The sequence below is a fragment of the Moschus berezovskii genome, chromosome 4 (genome assembly GCF_049115385.1).
Source record: "Moschus berezovskii isolate FMDL1 chromosome 4, NW_MosBer_1.0, whole genome shotgun sequence".
NCBI lineage: Eukaryota > Metazoa > Chordata > Mammalia > Artiodactyla > Moschidae > Moschus > Moschus berezovskii.
Genome location: NC_142463.1, coordinates 70,562,268 through 70,582,881, shown reverse-complemented (window position 1 = coordinate 70,582,881; position 20,614 = coordinate 70,562,268). Strand labels below are relative to the sequence as shown.

Below are 20,614 nucleotides of genomic sequence, written 5' to 3'. Positions count from 1 at the left end.
CCCTCCACCTCTGGAGAGGGGAGAGGCTAAATTAACCACCAACAACCAATGATTGCGCTTCCCGGTGGTTCAGACAGTAAAGAATCTGCTTGCAATGTAGGGAACCCAGATTCGATCCCTGGGTCAGGAGGATTTCCTGGAGAAGGAAATGGCAACCCACTTCAGTATTCTTCTCTGGAGAATTCCATGGACAGAGGAACCAGGCGGGCTACAGTCCATGGGGTCACAAAGGTTTGGACACGACTGAGCTACTAAAACACACTAATCAATCATGCCTATATAATGAAGCCTGCATCTTTAGATGGGTTTCATTGAGCCTCTGGGTTGGTGAACACATGGAGGTAGTGGGAGAGTAGTGAACCCAGAGAGGGCTTGGAAGCTCCTTCCCATAACCCGTGCCCTATGCATCACCTCCATCTGGCTGTTTCTTAGTTTTTACCAATAATATGTCAAGTGAAATATTTTCCTGAGTCCTAGAAACTACTCCAGCAAATGAGCTGAACCTGAGGGAGGGGACAGAGGAATCTGCATTCAGATGGTCTGAAGCACAGGTAACAATCTCCAGGTAGACAGTGTCAGAATTGAATTAAATCTGTAGGACACCCAACTGATATCGGGAGAACCTGAGAATTGTCTGGTGAAGGGAAAAAACTACAAATCTGGTGACCGGAAGCGTCAGAAGCAAAGTACTCAATGGGTAGAATTGAGCAACATGATCTATTTGGAGGCAAAAGGAGGGAGCAAAAGTGGTTTGGGGAAGAAGGAATGAGTGAGGCAAAGTAAGCAGCTGAGCAAGTTTAGGACTAAAGAGTTTGAACAATTTGGGTAAGAGGGGGCTCTGAGCTATAAAGGTAGTCTCTGGTTGCCTGGTATCTGGCTCTGGGATGATTAGGGCAGAGGAGTGTTGCCTTCTAGAGTGCAAGAACCAGAGGGAAAGGTGGGTGTAGGAATGGATTAAGGATTACTTGGTTTGCATATCAAAGGCATGTTCTGGGAATTAGCTAACTCTGGGAGGGGCAGTCTCCCCAGTCAGTGAGGGTCCAGGTTATATATATGTGCTCTGTTGTGCTCAGTCACTTCAGTTCAGTTCAGTTGCTCAGTTGTGTCCAATTCTTTGCTACCCCGTGGACTGCAGCCCACTAGACTCCTCTGTCCATGTGATTCTCCAGGCAAGGATACTGGAGTGGGCTGCCATGCTGTCAATATATATAGTTAATATTACAAGGCACCTGTTCCACCCACTTTAGCCCTACTAGTATAAGGGATGTGGGAAAGAAAACAGCCACCACTTGAGAAAGCTGTAGGGGAAATGGAATTGTTCATGCTGTGCTGCTGGTCTATGTGTTTACTTCGTTGACATTTTATCCTAGCATTGATGTTAAACTAAAAATTTAAAGGTCTTCCCTTTTTACCCACACATAAACATGCACACACATTCTCAGACAACTATAGTGCGGTAAGTCTCAGGAAATCAAAGATTTTTATCACGAGGTCATAAAGAAAAACCTATCAGTACTTTCCACTGCCAATCATTTGAACCATATCTGAAGTCGCTATATATAAAAATTTTTTCAAAGACTATTTGATCAGAATTTTTAAAATCATAATCTCAATACTTTATATTCCTCTTCTTATGCTTTATATTAACACAGACAAATTTCAATACAATTTTCTTTTTAAAAGGGAAGGAGGTAGTACTAGAGCTAATCAGTGAATTTAGCAACACTGCAGGATACAAAATCAATACACAGAAGTCACTGACATTTCTATATACTAACAATGAAAAACCAGAAAGAGAAATTAAAGAATCAATCCCATTTATCATTGCAACAAAAGGAATTAAATATCCAGGAATAAACTTACCTTAGGAGACAAAAAAACTGTACACAGAAACTTATAAAACACTAATGAAAGAAATCAAAGATGACATAAACAGATGGAGAAATATTCCATGTTCCTGGATAGGAAGAATTAATATCATGAAAATGACTATACTACCAAACACAATCTACAGATTCAATGTGATTCCTATCAAATTACCAATGGCATTTTTCACAGAACTAGAACAAAAAATTTCACAATTCATTTGAAAACACAAAAGACCCTGAATAGCCAAAGTAGTCTTGAGAAAGAATGGTGCTGGAGGGATCAACCTTCCTGACTTCAGATTATACTACAAAGCTACAGTCATCAAGACAGTATGGTACTGGCACAAAAACAGAAATATAGACCAATGGAACAAGATAGAAAGCCCAGATATAAATCCATGCACCTATGAGTACCTTATTTTTGACAAAGGAGGCAAGAATATACAATGGGGCAAAGATAGCCTCTTCACTAAGTGGTGCTGGGAAAACTGGACAGCTACATGTAAAAGAATGAAATTAGAACACTTCCTAACACCACACACAAAGATAAACTCAAAATGGACTAAAGATCTAAATGTAAGACAAGAAGCTATAAAACTCTTCGAGGAAAACATAGAAAGAACACTCAATGACATAATTCAAAGCAGATCCTCTATACCCACCTCCTAGAGTAACAGAAATAAAAACTAAAGTAAATAAGTGGGACCTGATTAAACTTAAAAGCTTTTGCACAAAAAGGAAACTATAAGGTAAAAAGACAACCCTCAGAATGGGAGAAAATAATAGCAAATGAAACAACTGACAAAGGATTAATTTCCAAAATATACAAGCAGCTCATACAACTCAGTACCAGAAAAACAAACAACCCAAACAAAAGTGAAAAAAAGACCTAAACAGACATTTGTCCAAAGAAGACATACAGATGGCTAACAAACACATGAAAAGATGGGCAACACAGCTCACTATTCAGTTCAGTTCAGTTGTTCAGTCGTGTCCGACTCTTTGTGACCCCATGAATCACACAGCACACCAGGCCTCCCTGTCCATCACCAACTCCCGGAGTTCACTCAAACTCATGTCCATCAAGTCAGTGATGACATCCAGCCATCTCATTCTCTGTTGTCCCCTTCTCCTCCTGCCCCCAATCCCTCCCAGCATCAGAGTCTTTTCCAGTGAGTCAACTCTTCACATGAGGTGGCCAAAGTATTGGAGTTTCAGCTTTAGCATCAGTCCTTCACCCAGGATTGATCTCCTTTAGAATGGACTGGTTGGATCTCCTTGCAGTCCAAGGGACTCTCAAGAGTCTTCTCCAACAAAAGCATCAATTCTTCGGTGATCAGCTTTCTCATATCCACACATGACCACTAGAAAAACGATAGCCTTGACTAGACAGACCTTTGTTGGCAAAGTAATGTCTCTGCTTTTTAATATGCTATCGAGGTTGGTCATAATTTTCCTTCCAAGGAGTAAGCGTCTTTCAATTTCATGGCTACAATCAGCATCTGCAGTGATTTTGGAGCCCCCAAAAATAAAGTCTGACACTGTTTCCACTGTTTCTCCATCTATTTGCCACGAAGTGATGGGACCAGATGCCATGATCTTAATTTTCTGAATGTTGAGCTTCAAACCTACTTTTTCACTCTCCTCTTTCACTTTCATCAAGAGGCTTTTTAGTTCCTCTTCACTTTCTGCCATAAGGGTGGTGTCATCTGCCTATCTGAGGTTATTGATATTTCTCCTGGCAATCTTGATTCCCGCTTTTGCTTCTTCCAGCCCAGCATTTCTCATGATGCATTCTGCATATAAGTTAAATAAGCAGGGTGACAATATACAGCCTTGACATACTCCTTTTCCTATTCTGTTGTTCCATGTCCAGTTCTAACTGTTGCTTCCTGACCTGCATACAGGTTTCTCAAGAGGCAGGTCAGGTGGTCTGGTAATTCCATCTCTTTCAGAATTTTCCAGTTTATTGTGATCCACACAGTCAAAGGCTTTGGCATAGTCAATAAAGCAGAAATAGATGTTTTTCTGGAACTCTCTTGCTTTCTCCATGATCCAGCGGATGTTGGCAATTTGATCTCTGGTTCCTTTTCTAAAACCAGCTTGAACATCTGGAATTTCACGGTTCATGTATTGCTGAAACCTGGCCTGGAGAATTTTGAGCATGACTTTACTAGCGTGTGAAATGAGTGCAATTGTGCAACAGTTTGAGCATACTTTGTCATTGCCTTTCTTTGGGACTGGAATGAAAACTGACCTTTTCCAGTCCTGTGGCCACTGCTGAGTCTCCCAAATTCATTATTAGAGAAATCCAAATCAAAACTACAATGAGATGTCACCTCACACTGGTCAGAATGGCCATCCTCAAAAGGTCTACAAACAATAAATGTTGGAGAAGGTGTGGAGAAAAGGGAACACTCCTGTACTGTTGAGGGGAATGTAAATTGATACAGCCACTATGGAAGATGGTATGGAGATTCCTTAAAACACTAGGAATAAAACCACCATATGATCCAGCAATCCCACTCCTAGGAATATACCCTGAGGAAACTAAAATTGAAAGAGACACACATATCCCGCTGTTCACTGCAGGACTATTTACAATAGCTAGAACATGGAAGCAACCTAGATGTCCATTGACAGATGAATGGATAAAGAAGTTGTGGTACATATACACAATGAAATACTACTCGGCTGTAAAAAGGTACGCATTTGAGTCAGTCCTAATGAGGTGGGATGAACCTAGAACCTATTATACAGAGTGAAGTAAGTCAGAAAGAGAAAGATAAATATCCTATTCTAATGCATATATATGGAATCTAGAAAAATGGTACTGAAAAATTTATTTACAGGGCAGCAATGGAGAAATAAACATAGAGAATAGACTTATGGACATAGGGAGAGAGGAGTAGAGGGTGAGATGTATGGAAAGAGTAACATGGAACCTTACATTACTATATGTAAAATACATAGCCAACGGGAATTTGCTCTGTGGTTCAGGAAACTTGAAGGGGGCTCTGTATCAACGTAGAGGGGTGGGATGGGGGGGAAGATGGGAGGGAGGTTCAAAAGGGAGAGGACATATGTATACCTATGGCTGATTCACATAGAGGTTTGACAGAAAACAACAAAATTCTTCAAAGCAATTATCCTTCAATAAAAAAATAAATTTTTAAAAAAGGGGGAGGAGGTATGTTACAAGAACTTTCTATATGCAAGACACTGATGAGATATCATTAGGTATGTTCACATTGATGAGCAGATTTAATCTCAAGGAGCTTACCTAACATATTCAGACATACATCACTAATTTAACATGAAACAGAATGTGATTAAGGGCTTAAAATAGAGGGTTGTGAAGTGCTAGGAAGCACAAAGTCATTTACTCCAACTTTATTATTCTAAATATGAGAAAACTGAGACTCAAAGAAATCATAAAATAGGGTAATGCACAGGCAAAAGGCAGCTCTGTTTTGTTGCCAGATTCAGTGCTTCCTCCACTCTACCATATTGTCTCTCATTTGATCTTTTTTCCCTAACACTTCAATGATAACAAAGGGTAGCATTATATAATTTCTCTTTCTCTAATATACAAAATTTGACTTTTCCCAAAGCATCTTCTTCTAAATGTACACTCAGTAGCTGGAGAAATGTATAATTTCATAGGGCTACTGCTAGGAATAATACTTAGTAAAATATATTCAGTGCTTACTCTATGCCAGGTCACTGTGCTAAGTGCTTTAAAAGCATCTAATTTAACCTTCACAACAACATTATGAGGTAGGTATTGCTATTATATCCATTTTATTAATGTGATAAAACTAATGGGAAGGGATTAGTGTGATCCACATTCACAGTTAGAAATGGTAGACTTGCTTGACAGAAGAGCCTACTCTACACGTAGTGGCTTTGTTGTAGAATAGGCTCTGCAGTCAAGCAAGTCTACCATTTCTAACTGTGAATGTGGATCTCACTAATAGCTTTTGACTGTGTGGATCACAATAAACTGTGGAAAATTCTGAAAGAGATGGGAGTACCAGACCACCTGACCTGCCTCTTGAGAAACCTGTATGCAGGTCAGGAAGCAACAGTTAGAACTGGACATGGAACAACAGACTGGTTCCAAATTGGGAATGTAACCCAAAAAATTTGTAGAAAAAAGTGTAAGAATAAATCTTTGTGACCCTAGAATAGGCAATGGTTTCTTATCTATAATACCAGCAGCACAAGTGACAAAAAAAAATTAGATAAACTAGGCTACATTAAAACTCTAAAACTTTTGTGTTGTAAATGACACCATCAAGACAACCCACTGAATGGAGGAAAATATTTGCAAATCATATGTCTGATATGAGCCTAGTATCTAGAATACATGAACTGTCTTATAACTCAATGATATAAAGACAAATAATTCAATTGAAAAATGGACAAAGGATGTGAATAAACAGTTCTCCAAAGCAGACATACAAATAACAAGCACAAGAAAATATGCCCAAATTATTAGCTACTGGGGAAGCACAAATGAACCTCAATGAGGTATCACTTCATATACACTAGGATGGCTATAATAAAAATGACAGAAGAGAACAGCATGTGTTACAAGGATGTAGAGATAATGAAACCTTCATATACTGTTTGAAGGCATGTAAAATGGTATAGCCTCTTTGGAAAAAGAGTTTGGCACTTCTTCAAAGAGTTAAACATAGAATTACCATATGATCCAGCAATTCCACTCCTAGGTATATTGACCCAAGAGAAATGAAAACATAGGTTCCCACAAACACATACACACACACACACACAAACTGCATAGGAATGCTCATAGCACTCTGTGCTATGCTTAGTTGCTCAGTTGTGTCCTACTCTTTGTGACCTCACGTACTGTAACCCACCAGACTTCTCTGTCCATGGGGATTCTCCAGGCAAGAATACTGGAGTGGGTTGCCATGCCCTCCTCCAGGGGATCTTCATAACCCAGGGATAGAACCCAGGTTTCCCGCTTTGCAGGTGGATTCTTTACTGTCTGATCCATCGGGGAAGCCCAAGAATATTGAAGTGGGTAGCCTATCCCTTCTCCAGAGATCTTCCCAACCTAGGAATCAAACTGGGGTTTTCTGCATCACAGGTGGATTCTTTACCAGCTGAGCTACCAGGGAAGCCCTCATAGCACCATACGATCCAGCAATTCCACTCCTAGGTATATACTCAAGAGAAATGAAAACAGTTTCTCACACACACACACACAAATTGCATAGGTGTATTCATAAAAACATTAACCAAAAGTGGAAACAACATAAATGTCCATCAACAGAAGAATGGACATATAAAATGTGGTATTGCCATACAATGAAATATTATTTGGCAGTAAGAAGAAATGAAGTAGATATACGCAGCAATATGGATAAACCCAGAAAACATTATGCTTAATGAAATAAGCCAGGCTCAAAACCCACAAATTGCATGATTTCCTTTATGTGAAAAGTCCAGAATAGTCACAGAAGATAGATTAGTGTTACCTAGGGCAGGAGGTGAGGAAGGGTAGAGTGATAGCTAATGGGTAAGGGGTTTCTTTTGGGGGTATTGAAAACGCTCCAAAATTAAATTGTGATCATAACTCTGTATAAAATCACTGAATTATACACATGAAACAGATTAATTACATCTGAGACCTGAATTATACCTCAATAAAGATGCATTTAAAAACCAGTAATTCACAAACCTATAGGACTATACAATGACACAACTGCCAGTACTGGCTTCAAAACTTAGTTCCATATTTACCTAACATCATTATTAAACACTAAAATAAAGAATCACTAACCATTAACTTATATGCAGAGTACATCATGAGGAACGCTGGGCTGGAAGAAGCACAAGCTGGAATCAAGATTGCCGGGAGAAATATCAATAACCTCAGATATGCAGATGATACCACCCTTATGGCAGAAAGTGAAGAGGAAATCAAAGGCCTCTTGATGAAAGTGAAAGAGGAGAGTGAAAAGGTTGGCTTGAAGCTCAACATTCAGAAAACAAAGATCATGGCATCTGGTCCCATCACTTCATGGGAAATAGATGGAAAAACAGTGGAAATAGTGTCAGACTTTGTTTTTTTGGGCTCCAAAATCACTGCAGATGCTGATTGCAGCCAGGAAATTAAAAGACGCTTGCTCCTTGGAAGGAAAGTTATGACCAACCTTGATAGTATATTAAAAAGCAGAGACATTACTTTGCCAACCAAGGTCCGTCTAGTCAAGGCAATGGTTTTTCCCGTGGTCATGTATGGATGTGAGAGTTGGACTGTGAAGAAAGCTGATCGCCGAAGAATCGATGCTTTTGAACTGTGGTGTTGGAGAAGACTCTTGAGAGTCCCTTATACTGCAAGGAGATCCAACCAGTCCATTCTAAAGGAGATCAATCCTGGATGTTCATTGGAGGGACTGATGCTAAAGCTGAAACTCCAATACTTTGGCCACCTCATGCGACGAGTTGACTCACTGGAAAAGACTCTGATGCTGGGAAAGGTTGGGGGCGGGAGGAGAAGGGGACGACAGAGAATGAGATGGCTGGATGGCATCACTGACTCTGTGGACATGAGTTTGAGTGTACTCCGGGAGTTGGTGATGGACAGGGAGGCCTGGCGTGCTGTGATTCATGGGGTCGCAGAGAGTCGGACACGACTGAGCGACTGAACTGAACTGAACTGAACCAGTACATACTTAGACCTCACAAACAGGGCCAAATAAATATCTGCTGAATAAGTGTATGTGATGGGGTTGTGACAGAAAAATTTAGAGTATCATTAGAACAATACTACCCTCCATATATGGGAGAAAAGGAAGAAATTATGAGAGGGCAGGATTTAAATGACTGAAATGAGGTACAAATAAGCACCTCAAGCTTTACAAGTGCAAAAACTTAGTTAACAATTTTTATGTTGCTTATTTTATGCCAGGCATTTTACAGATGAGGAAATTCTAGGCAAGAGGGATGAAGTCTGAGGCACACAGCTACCAGAGCAGGGAATCTGAATCCAGGCATTCTAGCTCTACAGTACGTGTTCTTAAACTCTAAAGTGTTAAAGTCCCCTCTAAAGTAACTGAAATAGATTTTTTTAAAAAAGAGATGTAATTCTGAAGAACTACCTTAGAAAGTATTTCCCTTCTGGATACATTTGGCAAAGAATGAGGGTCAAATAATTACACATCTGTGCAGATAACAGTAAAGCATTAAAACGGAATTCTATTTAATTAGAATAGGGATTAATTTAGTGTCTCCCATGATTTAGCTAATGACAATTCACCAAACATGAGTACCCCAAATTACTAAGAAGTTCGATGGATGTCCTCCTCAAAAATTTTGACCACACACAAGCCAGGAGATTAAAAAGTTAGGACCTCATATTTTTGTAAACATATATAATTTAACGCTTTACATAACAATAATACAGAAGTCAGTATGTTGCAATGGTTCTCAACAGGGGGCAATTCTACCCCACAGAGGGGTAGAATTTGGCAATCTCTGAAGACATATTGGTATTTACAACTTGGGGTCAGGGCTCAGGAAGGCTTGGGAGAAGTGCCAATGACAGCAAGTGGCTGAAGGCCAGAGATGCTGCTAAACATCCTAAAATGCACAGTACAGCTCCCACCCAACAAAGAATTATCCAACTTAATAGTGCCAGGGTTAAGAAACCTCAGCATAGAGTAATTCATTCAAATTACTGGACAGCAGTACCACTTCTCTCTCAGGATCAATCTCAAATGAGAAATTAGCCTTTCTGAATACTAATCCTCTAAAAACTCTTAATACTAATACTTAGACTTTACTAACACTAATTATTAAGATAATATGGAATTTAAATGAATGGATTTCTTAGAAGGCTATAAAACAGCTATGAAAATACATGAAATAAACACACATATGTTTAAAAAATAAATACATACTAGATTTAAATAAGAGAAAAAAAGATAAAGCACTTACTGTAAAAATGTTCTAAATTCTGAAGCTTCAAAGTTCTCCACAGTGACATGTCCATGATTTTTTAAGTTATCTGTATGTCCAACAGTATGAAAATAGAAATCAGGAACCCTCGCTAAAAGGACTGCTTTGTGTGCTTTGAACAAAGTACAACCTATAGAGAAAGTAACATCTGTATGTACTTCTTCTCTTAGAAGCCTATAAGGAATAAAAAGGAACCTTTAATTAGTGATGCTTAGAAATATATAATACACTCATTTTTATAAAATAAATTTTTAAAATAACACATAAACTAAAAATACTGATAACAAAATATGAAAATGAGTTTATTCTCAATTCATTCAAAGAACACTGTTTAATGTTGGTTTAGAATGCAATTTTCTAAAATTTATAATGAAAACAAAGGTAATTACACTGAAAGAGTAAGACTACTTTTTCAAAAAATATCTTTTCTTTTTAATTCTTTCTAACAATAAAGTTATCTTCTACGTAGGTTGATTTTCCTTTAAAATGTACATACTTTAGATTTATTTTGGAAAGAGAACACAAAGTAATGTGTTCATTGACTATTGAATCAACTTAAAAATTTTACTAAAACCGAAGCCAAAAAAGTAAACAGCAAACCGGATGTGGTAATAGATAATTCAGACCAGAAACTGGTACACTATTGTGTTCCACTGTTAAATACAAGTCTGAAATGCAGGCCTAGCTGTCAAGAATGTAACATTTAAGCCCTTTTCCATTGACTACCCCCCAAAAAAAACTAGAACTAATCATGCTCTAATCTCTATTATCAAAATGATGGACTCATGTGGAAAGCCTGATAATGTGGACATAACTAATGTGCAGACATAGTTATTGTAAAGCTGTCATGTAAAGTGACAGAGGAACAGAAAACAGCATCATAAGAGAAAACTGTCTTACAATCTCTTTTTCTGTGTGCTAACTCTGTATTTTTACTCTGCAAACATTAAATAATACTTCACATTACATAATATTATCATCAGCAAGGTATGCATTCTCAGAGGACTTCTGTTCTGCAGGATATAACTGGTGATCACACTAAAACACTACAGGAGGTACAAGTATGGATAAAGACATCATTACGGTGGAAGCTTAGAATGGTGCCACTGACACACTCCCCCAAGACTCAGTTAATGGCTCCTTCCTCTGGTCCCTCAGTACATACCTCTATTTATAACACTTTTGTCATCACACCATTATTATTTTTATATATCTTTCCCCCTACCAGATAATGAACTCCCTAAAGGCAAAAACTGTGTATCTTCATTAGATAGCTCAATATCTGCTTTTTGGATTTTGTTGTATTTTACGCTAAACAAAACAAATGTTTCAGAGCACAAAGCTTTTAGAACCTTGGAAACAGTGACCAAACAAGATGCATTTTAGTTAATATTTTAATAAATTATTTTCATAAGTGATTATTAAATTTACACAAAAATGTATTGATTTTCCAAACATTAACAAAAACTCAAATTGCACAAATACTTCATTTATTCTCCTTCCCACCCATCTTCTACCCTTCCCCTGCTCCTCTCCAAATAAATAAAAAAGCATTTACTTGGGGGAGCTGACAGCCATACAGCTCATTAGGGAATCTGTCTTGTTTATAATAGATGCTCATGAGTATTTGTCAAATAAAAAAAGTCAATGTGTTTTTAAAACTGTTAACGTCAAAATACAGTGCTTTTTATTTTATAAAACCACTTGGATCAATTACAAGTATATCCTGTTATCTGTTGCTGTTGTTTAGATGCTAAGTTGGGTCTGACTCTTTTGCGACCCCATGGACTGTAGCCCATCAGGTTCCTCTGTCCATAGGATCTTCCAGGCAAGAATACTGGAGTGCGTTGTCATTTCCTTCTCCAGGGGATCTTCCTAACCCAGGGATCAAACTGAGTCACCAGGGAAGCCCTTGTTATCTGTTACAAGTAACAATATCTCTCTAAGGGGAGGTTTATAGTTCACCTAATAATAAACCCTAGTGGAAGGACTGCTGCTGCTGCTGCTGTTGCATCACTTCAGTCGTGTCCGACTCTGTGTGACAGGTTGGAGGAAAGGCTCAGTGGTGTCTAGACCCAGCTTTCTTGCATCTTATTTCTCTGTCAAGTGTTGTATTCACCTATCAAAAGCATTTTAGTCCACTGATTAAACCAAATTTCTCACTAAAAATGTATTGAGCATGTAATATGAACTAAGCACTAGGGACACAAAGATGACTAAAATATAGTATCTGTCCTCAAGGAGTTTATAGAAGAGATGGAGGCCAGGTCTGAAAATGAAAAAGTATGAAATATTCAATAGGACAAACTAGCAAAATTTTTTCAGCAACAGTTATAAGAGAAGACCTTACAGAGGACAGGAAAACCATATGGAATTTTAAAGACTGAGTAAGAGTTGGTCAAGAAAGCAAAGCAAAGTAGGAGGGATTCCTGCCTCCATGTTCCTTACAAAGGTTTGTGTGAGTGTGGAGCTACAAATTGGTCAATAGAATACTGAGAGGTAAGAAGTGACAGATGAAGCTGTAGGGATAAAAATGAATAAGAGGCAAAGAGCTTAACTTTACTTCACAGCGGAAAGGGAATGACCAAATAATTCAAAACAAGGGCAATTTTATTTTTCAAAATATTACCTATTATTGTGTAGAAAAGGAATCCGGGGAAAATGAGACTAGAGGGAGAAAAACTACTGCCCAACACAAACGGATGATGTACATGGCTTGAGCCAGGAGAGAAACAACGATGACAGAAAATGAGGGATTAACTTAAAATACATTTAGGTAATAAAACGGCAGGAGCTGGTAACTGGATGCAGAAGGTGAAGGTAAGGAAATAACCTAGGATCTCTCTCATATTTAGCTTAGACAGCTGGGTGCTGGTGATGTCACCAGCCACGTTATCTTCTATGCCAACTTCCCTCCTAAACTCTAGATATATTTTCAATTGTCCCCTGGATAAGGCTTCCTGGACATTCACCATCCTCCTTCCTTTTGAATGTCCTAAGATTCAGCACCATCTTCTGTTTCTCTTTCTCTGTGTTTCCACATGTAATTGGTCACCACCCCCATGACCTGCACAATGAAACCCATTTTATCTTTTCCTTTTTCACTGCCATTATGTATCCCCTGACTATTACAAAATCTAGTTGGTTTCCTTTTATTTTTTTTCCCAATTTCTTTCCTCAATTCAAGATCTAATTATGTGAATCCTCTATTTTTAAAATATCAATGATTCTCCACTGCTTCCAGAATACATTCCAAATTATTCACTGAAGAAAGGTCTCTATGATCTAGTCTTAGTTTTACCCATTCCCCTTCATCTGCTGTCACTTTGCCAGCCATACCCACAATCCCCTCCCAAATAAAGCTACTAAATTGTGCTGCATGTCCCTGAAGCTCTTAGTCACCTCTGAATGGACAATCAACTGAGCCAAGGTTAACCACCAGCCAATGTGGTAGTTAAACAAGTGAACTCTGGCAGAGAGATTCTATAATAATCAAGAGCCAACTGATGGAACTCTTAAGGGAGTTTCAAAGAAAATCCAAGGTAAAGTAAGAAAAGGGAACGGGTAAGGAGAGAAGCAGAAATGAAGGAATAAAGATACTGGAAGATCATTTCACATAACTACCATACTTTAGAGAAAGAAGACTGACTGGGTCTGTATTCTGGCCATGAGACCTTGGGCAAATCACTTTAATGTCCCTGGAACCAGACTGCCAAGGTTCTTATTCAGACTTAACCACTTTGAAACTCCAATACTTTGGCCACCTCATGCGAAGAGTTGACTCACTGGAAAAGACTCTGATTCTGGGAAGGATTGGGGGCAGGAGGAGAAGGGGACAACAGAGAATGAGATGGCTGGATGGCATCACCGACTCGATGGACATGAGTTTGAGTGAACTCCGAGAGTTGGTGATGGACAGGGAGGCCTGGTGTGCTGTGATTCATGGGGTCGCAAAGAGTCAGTCACGACTGAGTGACTGAACTGAACTGAACAACTTCTCTTGATGCTTTACTTCCTCTGCCTTTTCTAAAATCAGCTTGAATATCTCGAAGTTCACAGTTCACATATTTTTGAAGCCTGGCTTGGAGAATTCTGAGCATTACTTTGCTAGCGTGTGAGATGAGTGCAATTGTGTGGTAGTTTGAGCATTCTTTGGCATTGCCTTTCTTAGGGATTGGAATGAAAACTGACCTTTTCCAGTCCTGTGGCCACTGCTGAGTTTTCCAAATTTGCTGGCATATTCCAGATGAAATTCCAGATGTTCAAGCTGGTTTTAGAAAAGGCAGAGGAACAAGAGATCAAATTGCCAACATCCACTGGATCATCAAAAAAGCAAAAGAGTTCCAGAAAAACATCGACTTTTGCTTTATTGACTTTGCCAAAGTCTTTGACTGTGTGGATCACAACAAACTGTGGAGAATTCTTCAAGAGATGGGAATACCAGACCACCTGACCTGCCTCCTAAGAAATCTGTATGCAGGTCAAGAAGCAACATGAACTGGACTGGACATGGAACAACAGACTGGTTCCAAATAGGAAAAGGAGTACATCAAGGCTGTATATTGTCACACTGCTTATTTAACTTATATGCAGAGTACCTCATGAGAAATGCCAGGCTGGAGGAAGCACAAGCTGGAATCAAGATTGCTTGGAAAAATATCAATAAACTCAGATATGCAGATGACACCACCCTTATGGCAGAAAGTGAAGAAGAACTAAGGAAACTCTTGATGAAAGTGAAAGAGGAGAGTGAAAAAGTTGGTTTAAAGCTCAACATTCAGAAAACTAAGATCCTGGCATCTGGTCCCATCACTTCATGGCAAATAGATGGGGAAACAGTGGAAACAGTAGCAGACTTTATTTTTTTGAGCTCTGAAATCACTGCAGATGGTGACTGCAGCCATGAAATTAAAAGACGCTTGCTCCTTGAAAGAAAAGTTATGACCAACCTAGACAGCATATTAAAAAGCAGAGACATTACTTTGCCAACAAAGGTCCGTCTAGTTAAGGCTATGCTTTTTCCAGTAGTCATGTATGGATGTGAGAGTTGAACTATAAAAAAAGCTGAGTGCCAAAGAATTGATGCTTTTGAACTGTGGTGTTGGAGAAGACTCTTGAGAGTCCCTTGGACTGCAAGGAGATCCAACCAGTCCATCCTAAAATAAATCAGTCCTAAATATTCATTGGAAGGACTGATGTTGAAGCTGAAACTCCAATACTTTGGCCACCTGATATGAAGAGCTGACTCATTTGAAAAGACCCTGATGCTGGGAAAGATTGAAGGCAGGAGAAGGGGACGACAGAGGATAAGTTGGTTGGATGGCATCCAACTTGAGCAGGCTCCGGGAGTTAGTGATGGACAGGGAAGCCTGGTGTGCTGCAGTCCATAGGGTCACAGAGAGTTGGACACAACTGAGAGACTGAAATGAACTGAACTTGATGCTTAGTTTCCTTATCTGTTAAATGGGACCAGCAACAAGATTTACCTCACAGTGGAATAAATAAAATATTGCATGTCAGCCCAGTGTCCAGTAGGATGGTAGTAAGTATTAGGTATTTTTATTACAATTGTCTTGAACAATCATCCATATCTCAATGAGGTCTTATAAGAGAATTGTTGTCATATCCCAAGTAACTTTCCAATTCTACATCAAATCTAGCTTTTTGACAACTGAAACTGTTTTCCATTTTTCCTCACTTCTCCATATATCCTATTGCCTCAGGTAACCCGAGGTGTCTCTGTTCCTTGCTGTTTGGTACAATCCAATATAACTTGCTTTCCCATAATAAATCAAGCTCTTCCAAATCTCTATGCCCTTATAAAAGCCATTCTCCTCCCTTAGATACTCTCCAACTTCTCCTTTACTAATTTCTACCTAATAAAATTTTAATCAATCCCCAAGAGATCACTCAACCATCACCTATAAAGCCTCACCGAACTCACCCCCTTCCCCATTCCTTTTGTTTGGCTATTATCTCTCTCACTAGAGTGCAATCTTGAGAGTCCCTTGGACTGCAAGGAGATCCAACCAGTCCATTCTAGAGGAGATCGATCCTGGGTGTTCATTGGAAGGACTGATGCTAAAGCTGAAACTCCAATACTTTGGCCACCTCATGCGACGAGTTGACTCACTGGAAAAGACTCTGATGCTGGGAGCGATTGGGGGTAGGAGGAGACGGGGACGGCAGAGAATGAGGTGGCTGGATGGCATCACTGACTCGATGGACATGAGTTTGAGTGAACTCCGGGAGTTGGTGATGGACAGGGAGGCCTGGCGTGCTGTGGTTCATGCGGTCGCTAAGAGTCGGACACGAATGAGCGACTGAACTGACTGACTGAGAATGCAATCATAATATCAAAGTCATATCTTACTAACCTTTGATTCTTTAAAACGTAATACAGTGTTAAGTACATGGCGGGTGCTTGCTACTTCATTACTATTTGTAGAATAAATCAATGATATTGCTGTGCTTGAAGATGAATTTAACATAGCATTCAAGATGGCTGGGTGAGCATATGAAAGTTTTTTGTTGTTTTAAAAACAAAACTTTTGCTTGTGACAAGAACTTGGGAGTTCAGGATCCTATCCTTATTTGCTGCGAGGATGAGGATAAATTGCTAATCTGCTATACCTTCTTTATTATCAAATTTATTATTGGAGTCAGTTCCTGTCTACTGGGAAGTACAACTAAGTCTCCATAAATGCTATAGTAACTCTAGGGGAATATCCATCACCTGCTATACTTTTAACTTCATTTTTATATAAATTAGGCGTATTACCTTCCTTAAATTCATGACAACTTCAAGGCTAACAATACAGCCAGAAGAATAAAGCCACTTAAGAAAAGGCGTGCCTCACCTTTAGAGATTCATCCTAGAAGCAGATGAATCACTCTTTTGTTTTCCTGTCTTTTACATCAATTCCCTCAGTGGTGGAGACAAGGCAGAATCTCTCATGGAAATGCCCACATTAAAAGGACTTTTTTTTTTTTAACTTTATAAAGTTCAGTTTATATTAATAGCTTCTGGCGCTTTAACTGTGAGCCACAGTAAGTACTTTTAAATGTTGCACAACTGTTAGTTATTAGTATTGACAGTAATTAGGTGTACATTGGTTGAGTAGTTCTCAACCAGAAACCCAGGCCAGCAGCATCAGCATTACCTGGGGTATCTGCTAAGTTGCTTCAGTCATGTCTGACTTTTGTGACCCTATGGGACCTTGTTAAAAATGCCAAAGTCACCTAGGACCTTGTTAGACATTTAAAAATCTCAGGCCCCATCCCAGACCAATTGTACCAGGGTGTGGGCCCCAGTATAGCTAAGCCCTCCAGGTTATTCTGATGCACACTAAATTTCCAGAATCAATGTTTTGGTAGAAATGGAAACTAGGGAATATTTCTGAGCTTCATTTTCTTTAAAAACAGGGATGACTCTCCCGAGATTCATCACAGCCTGAATTAAGCTTCACAACAACTCTGCATTTGCTTAAGTCCTCACAGGAGCTGGGAGTTGCCGGGAGCCGTAGAGTACTCTAGGAGGAGAGGGGAAGTCAGGTTGGGATCAGGAAGTATTTCTATCTAAGCATTTCTGCTAAACCGTTTAAAGAAAGCTAAGAAGAAAGATACCTCCAACGCTCAGGTGAGTTGTTCCATTTTCGCTCATTGTAAAGACTCACCTTTCTACCTAATTTTATCATTTTTTCTTAGAATCGTTTAAGTTTATATGGTGTTTCAGGACCCCGAAACCTGGGTCCACCTCGACATTAGTGAAAGCCTTTCAAGCCCTAAGTCTCCCCGTGTTGGGAGTATTTTGGCATCAACTGATGCCGCACACAACTATGATAGTAACTTTGGTTTTCCTCTTGAACGTGGTACGTGGTCTCCGGATTGGTTATACAGGGGGAGCGAACCCGCCAGTTAGTGAAGAGACTAGAGAGCCTCCCTCGGTGGCCGGAGGCGAGAACAAAGAAGGAAGGGATGGAGAAACAGAGAAGGAGCCACAGTTGCTGGTCCAGAGAGGGGAGCGTTTAGAACTGAAGGAGCCAGAGTTCCCGCCTCCTCCTACCTGAGCAGATCCTGGCTGAGCTGCTCCGACACCATCGCCTTCAGCCGGCGCCGCTCACAGGGCCCCTTCCTTTGCAACCCCTTACTGCAAACTCCGGGGGATCCCAGAGGCACCCCAGGGGGCGCGCTGTCCTCCCCACAGCGGGCCATGTCCCAAAGAAGCACGGCGGCACCCCGCAGGCCCAGAACGAGGTCTCACTTCCCCGCCTCAAGAAGAAGGGGGCGTTTCCAACCGAACGCTCGGCTCCTACCCGGAATCCGCCCCCTAAAGGAAAAGGTTGACGGCCTCCCGTCTGTTTGTTGACGGTCCCTCAGGGCCGCCGGACCTCAACCCCAGAGAACGTTAGAGGCCGGGCCGGAGCCGGCACGTGACCTGGGAGGGTGTGCGCAGGCGTGGTAGCTCTGTTTACCTCCGCCGGCAGGCACTCCGGCCCCTATTGCCCAGGGAGCGAACTGGCCTCCGGGACTCACAGGTTCTGCCCTTTATCCCTGTCCCTCTGCTTTCTGGTTGGTGCTAACCAGTCGTGTAAATAAATGCTTTATTGAGAGCAGCGTGCAAATCAGCCAGTGCTGTCTCTCAGCACTTTATCTTCCTGGCTGTCAGCGCTTTTTTCCCCCAGGAAAGACCAGTTCACTGGCCGTTTCCTGCGGCGAGTCACACTCCCTCACTTAACCTGCTTTGGGCAAGAAAAATTGGGGGTGTGAGTGTTGAGGAAGCCTTCCCTGGTGGCTCAGTCGGTAAAGAGTCTGCCTGCAATGTGGGAGACCAGGGTTCGATCCCTGGGTTGGGAAGATCCCTTGGAAAAGGAAATGGCAACCCACTCCAATATTCTTGCCTGGAGAATTCCATGGACCGAGGAGCCTGGCGAGCTACAGTCCACGGGGTCACGAGTGTGTTGAGGAAAGAACTTCGTAAAATCAACAGGAGTTAGAACACTCCTGAGCTCCCTGCAAAAGGTGTGAACAGCCTCTAGAAGACTCCTTTCCCTTCTAATTCAGGTGGTGGCTCATATAACTGCCCTTGAACTTTAGCTGAACAATGTCAGTAATATTACAGAGGTTTGCGTATAAACTTATAAAATTGTATGAGATGGGAAAAGGAAGTAGATTGTAGGAGCAGAGCCTTGAATTTCACGGGGAAGTGGGTGGATTGATGAGCTACAGAGGTTTGAATATTTTGGAGTGAAGAAAAGAGCTAGAGCTAGATCGAAATCACTTTAAAAGTCTTTTGGTATTTTTTTATTTGATTACTTCTTCCAAAGGGAGAAGTTTCAATCTTTTTGCTCCATTCAGAAATTCTGCACGAGGTAACAAGTAAAATAACAGTTCAGTTCAGTTCAGTTCAGTCGCTCAGTTGTGTCCGACTCTCCGCGACCCCATGAATCACAGCAGGCCAGGCCTCCCTGGCCATCACCAACTCCCGGAGTTCACTCAAACTCATGTCCACAGAGTCGGTGATGCCATCCAGCCATCTCATTCTCTGTCGTCCCCTTCTCCTCCCCCCGCCCAACCTTTCCCAGCATCAGAGTCTTTTCCAGTGAGTCAACTCGTCGCATGAGGTGGCCAAAGTATTGCAGTTTCAGCTTTCGCATCAGTCTTTCCAATGAACACCCAGGATTGATCTCCTTTAGAATGGACTGGTTGGATCTCCTTGCAGTATAAGGGACTCTCAAGAGTCTTCTCCAACACCACAGTTCAAAAGCATCGATTCTTCGGCGATCAGCTTTCTTCACAGTCCAACTCTCACATCCATACATGACCACGGGAAAAACCATTGCCTTGACTAGACGGACCTTGGTTGGCAAAGTAATGTCTCTGCTTTTTAATATACTATCAAGGTTGGTCATGACTTTCCTTCCAAGGAGCAAGCGTCTTTTAATTTCCTGGCTGCAATCAGCATCTGCAGTGATTTTGGAGCCCAAAAATATAAAGTCTGACACTGTTTCCACTGTTTTTCCATCTATTTCCCATGAAGTGATGGGACCGGATGCCATGATCTTTGTTTTCTGAATGTTGAGCTTCAAGCCAACCTTTTCACTCTCCTCTTTCACTTTCATCAAGAGGCTTTTGAGTTCCTCTTCACTTTCTGCCATAAGGGTAGTGTCATCTGCATATCTGAGGTTATTGATATTTCTCCCGGCAATCTTGATTCCAGCTTGTGCTTCTTCCAGCCCAGCGTTCCTCATGATGTACTCTGCATATAAGTTAAATAAGCAAGGTGACAAAATACAGCCTTGACGTACTCCTTTTCCTATTTGGAACCAGTCTGTTGTTCCATGTACAGTTCTGACTGTTGCTTCCTGACCTGCATACAGGTTTCTCAAGAGGCAGGTCAGGTGGTCTGCGATTCCCATCTCTTTCAGAATGTTCCACAGTTTATTGTGATCGACACAGTCAAAGGCTTTGGCATAGTCAATGAAGCAGAAATAGATGTTTTTCTGGAACTCTCTTGCTTTCTCCATGATCCAGCGGATGTTGGCAATTTGATCTCTGGTGCCTCTGCCTTTTCTAAAACCTGCTTGAACATCTGGGAGTTCACGGATCACATATTGCTGAAGCCTGGCTTGGAGAATTTTGAGCATGACTTTACTAGCGTGTGAGATGAGTGCAATTGTGCAGTAGTTTGAGCATTCTTTGGCATTGCCTTTCTTTGGGATTGGAATGAAGACTGACCTCTTCCA

General features: G+C 40.7%; 1 protein-coding gene across 3 annotated transcripts in view; it reads right to left on the bottom strand.

Moving 5' to 3' along the window:
- BTBD8 (BTB domain containing 8) overlaps nucleotides 1-18,282 on the bottom strand; it is a 95,312-nt gene extending 77,030 nt beyond the window's left edge. For all 3 annotated transcript variants that reach the window (XM_055402372.2, XM_055402373.2, XM_055402374.2), the window contains exons 1-2: nucleotides 17,935-18,282; nucleotides 9,849-10,043 (exon numbers count right to left, since the gene is read on the bottom strand). In XM_055402372.2, the coding sequence (XP_055258347.2) occupies nucleotides 9,849-10,043; nucleotides 17,935-18,083 (344 nt within the window). In that variant the 5' untranslated portion in view covers nucleotides 18,084-18,282. The remainder of the gene's footprint in view (nucleotides 1-9,848; nucleotides 10,044-17,934) is intronic.
- Nucleotides 18,283-20,614: the final 2,332 nt, after the last annotated feature.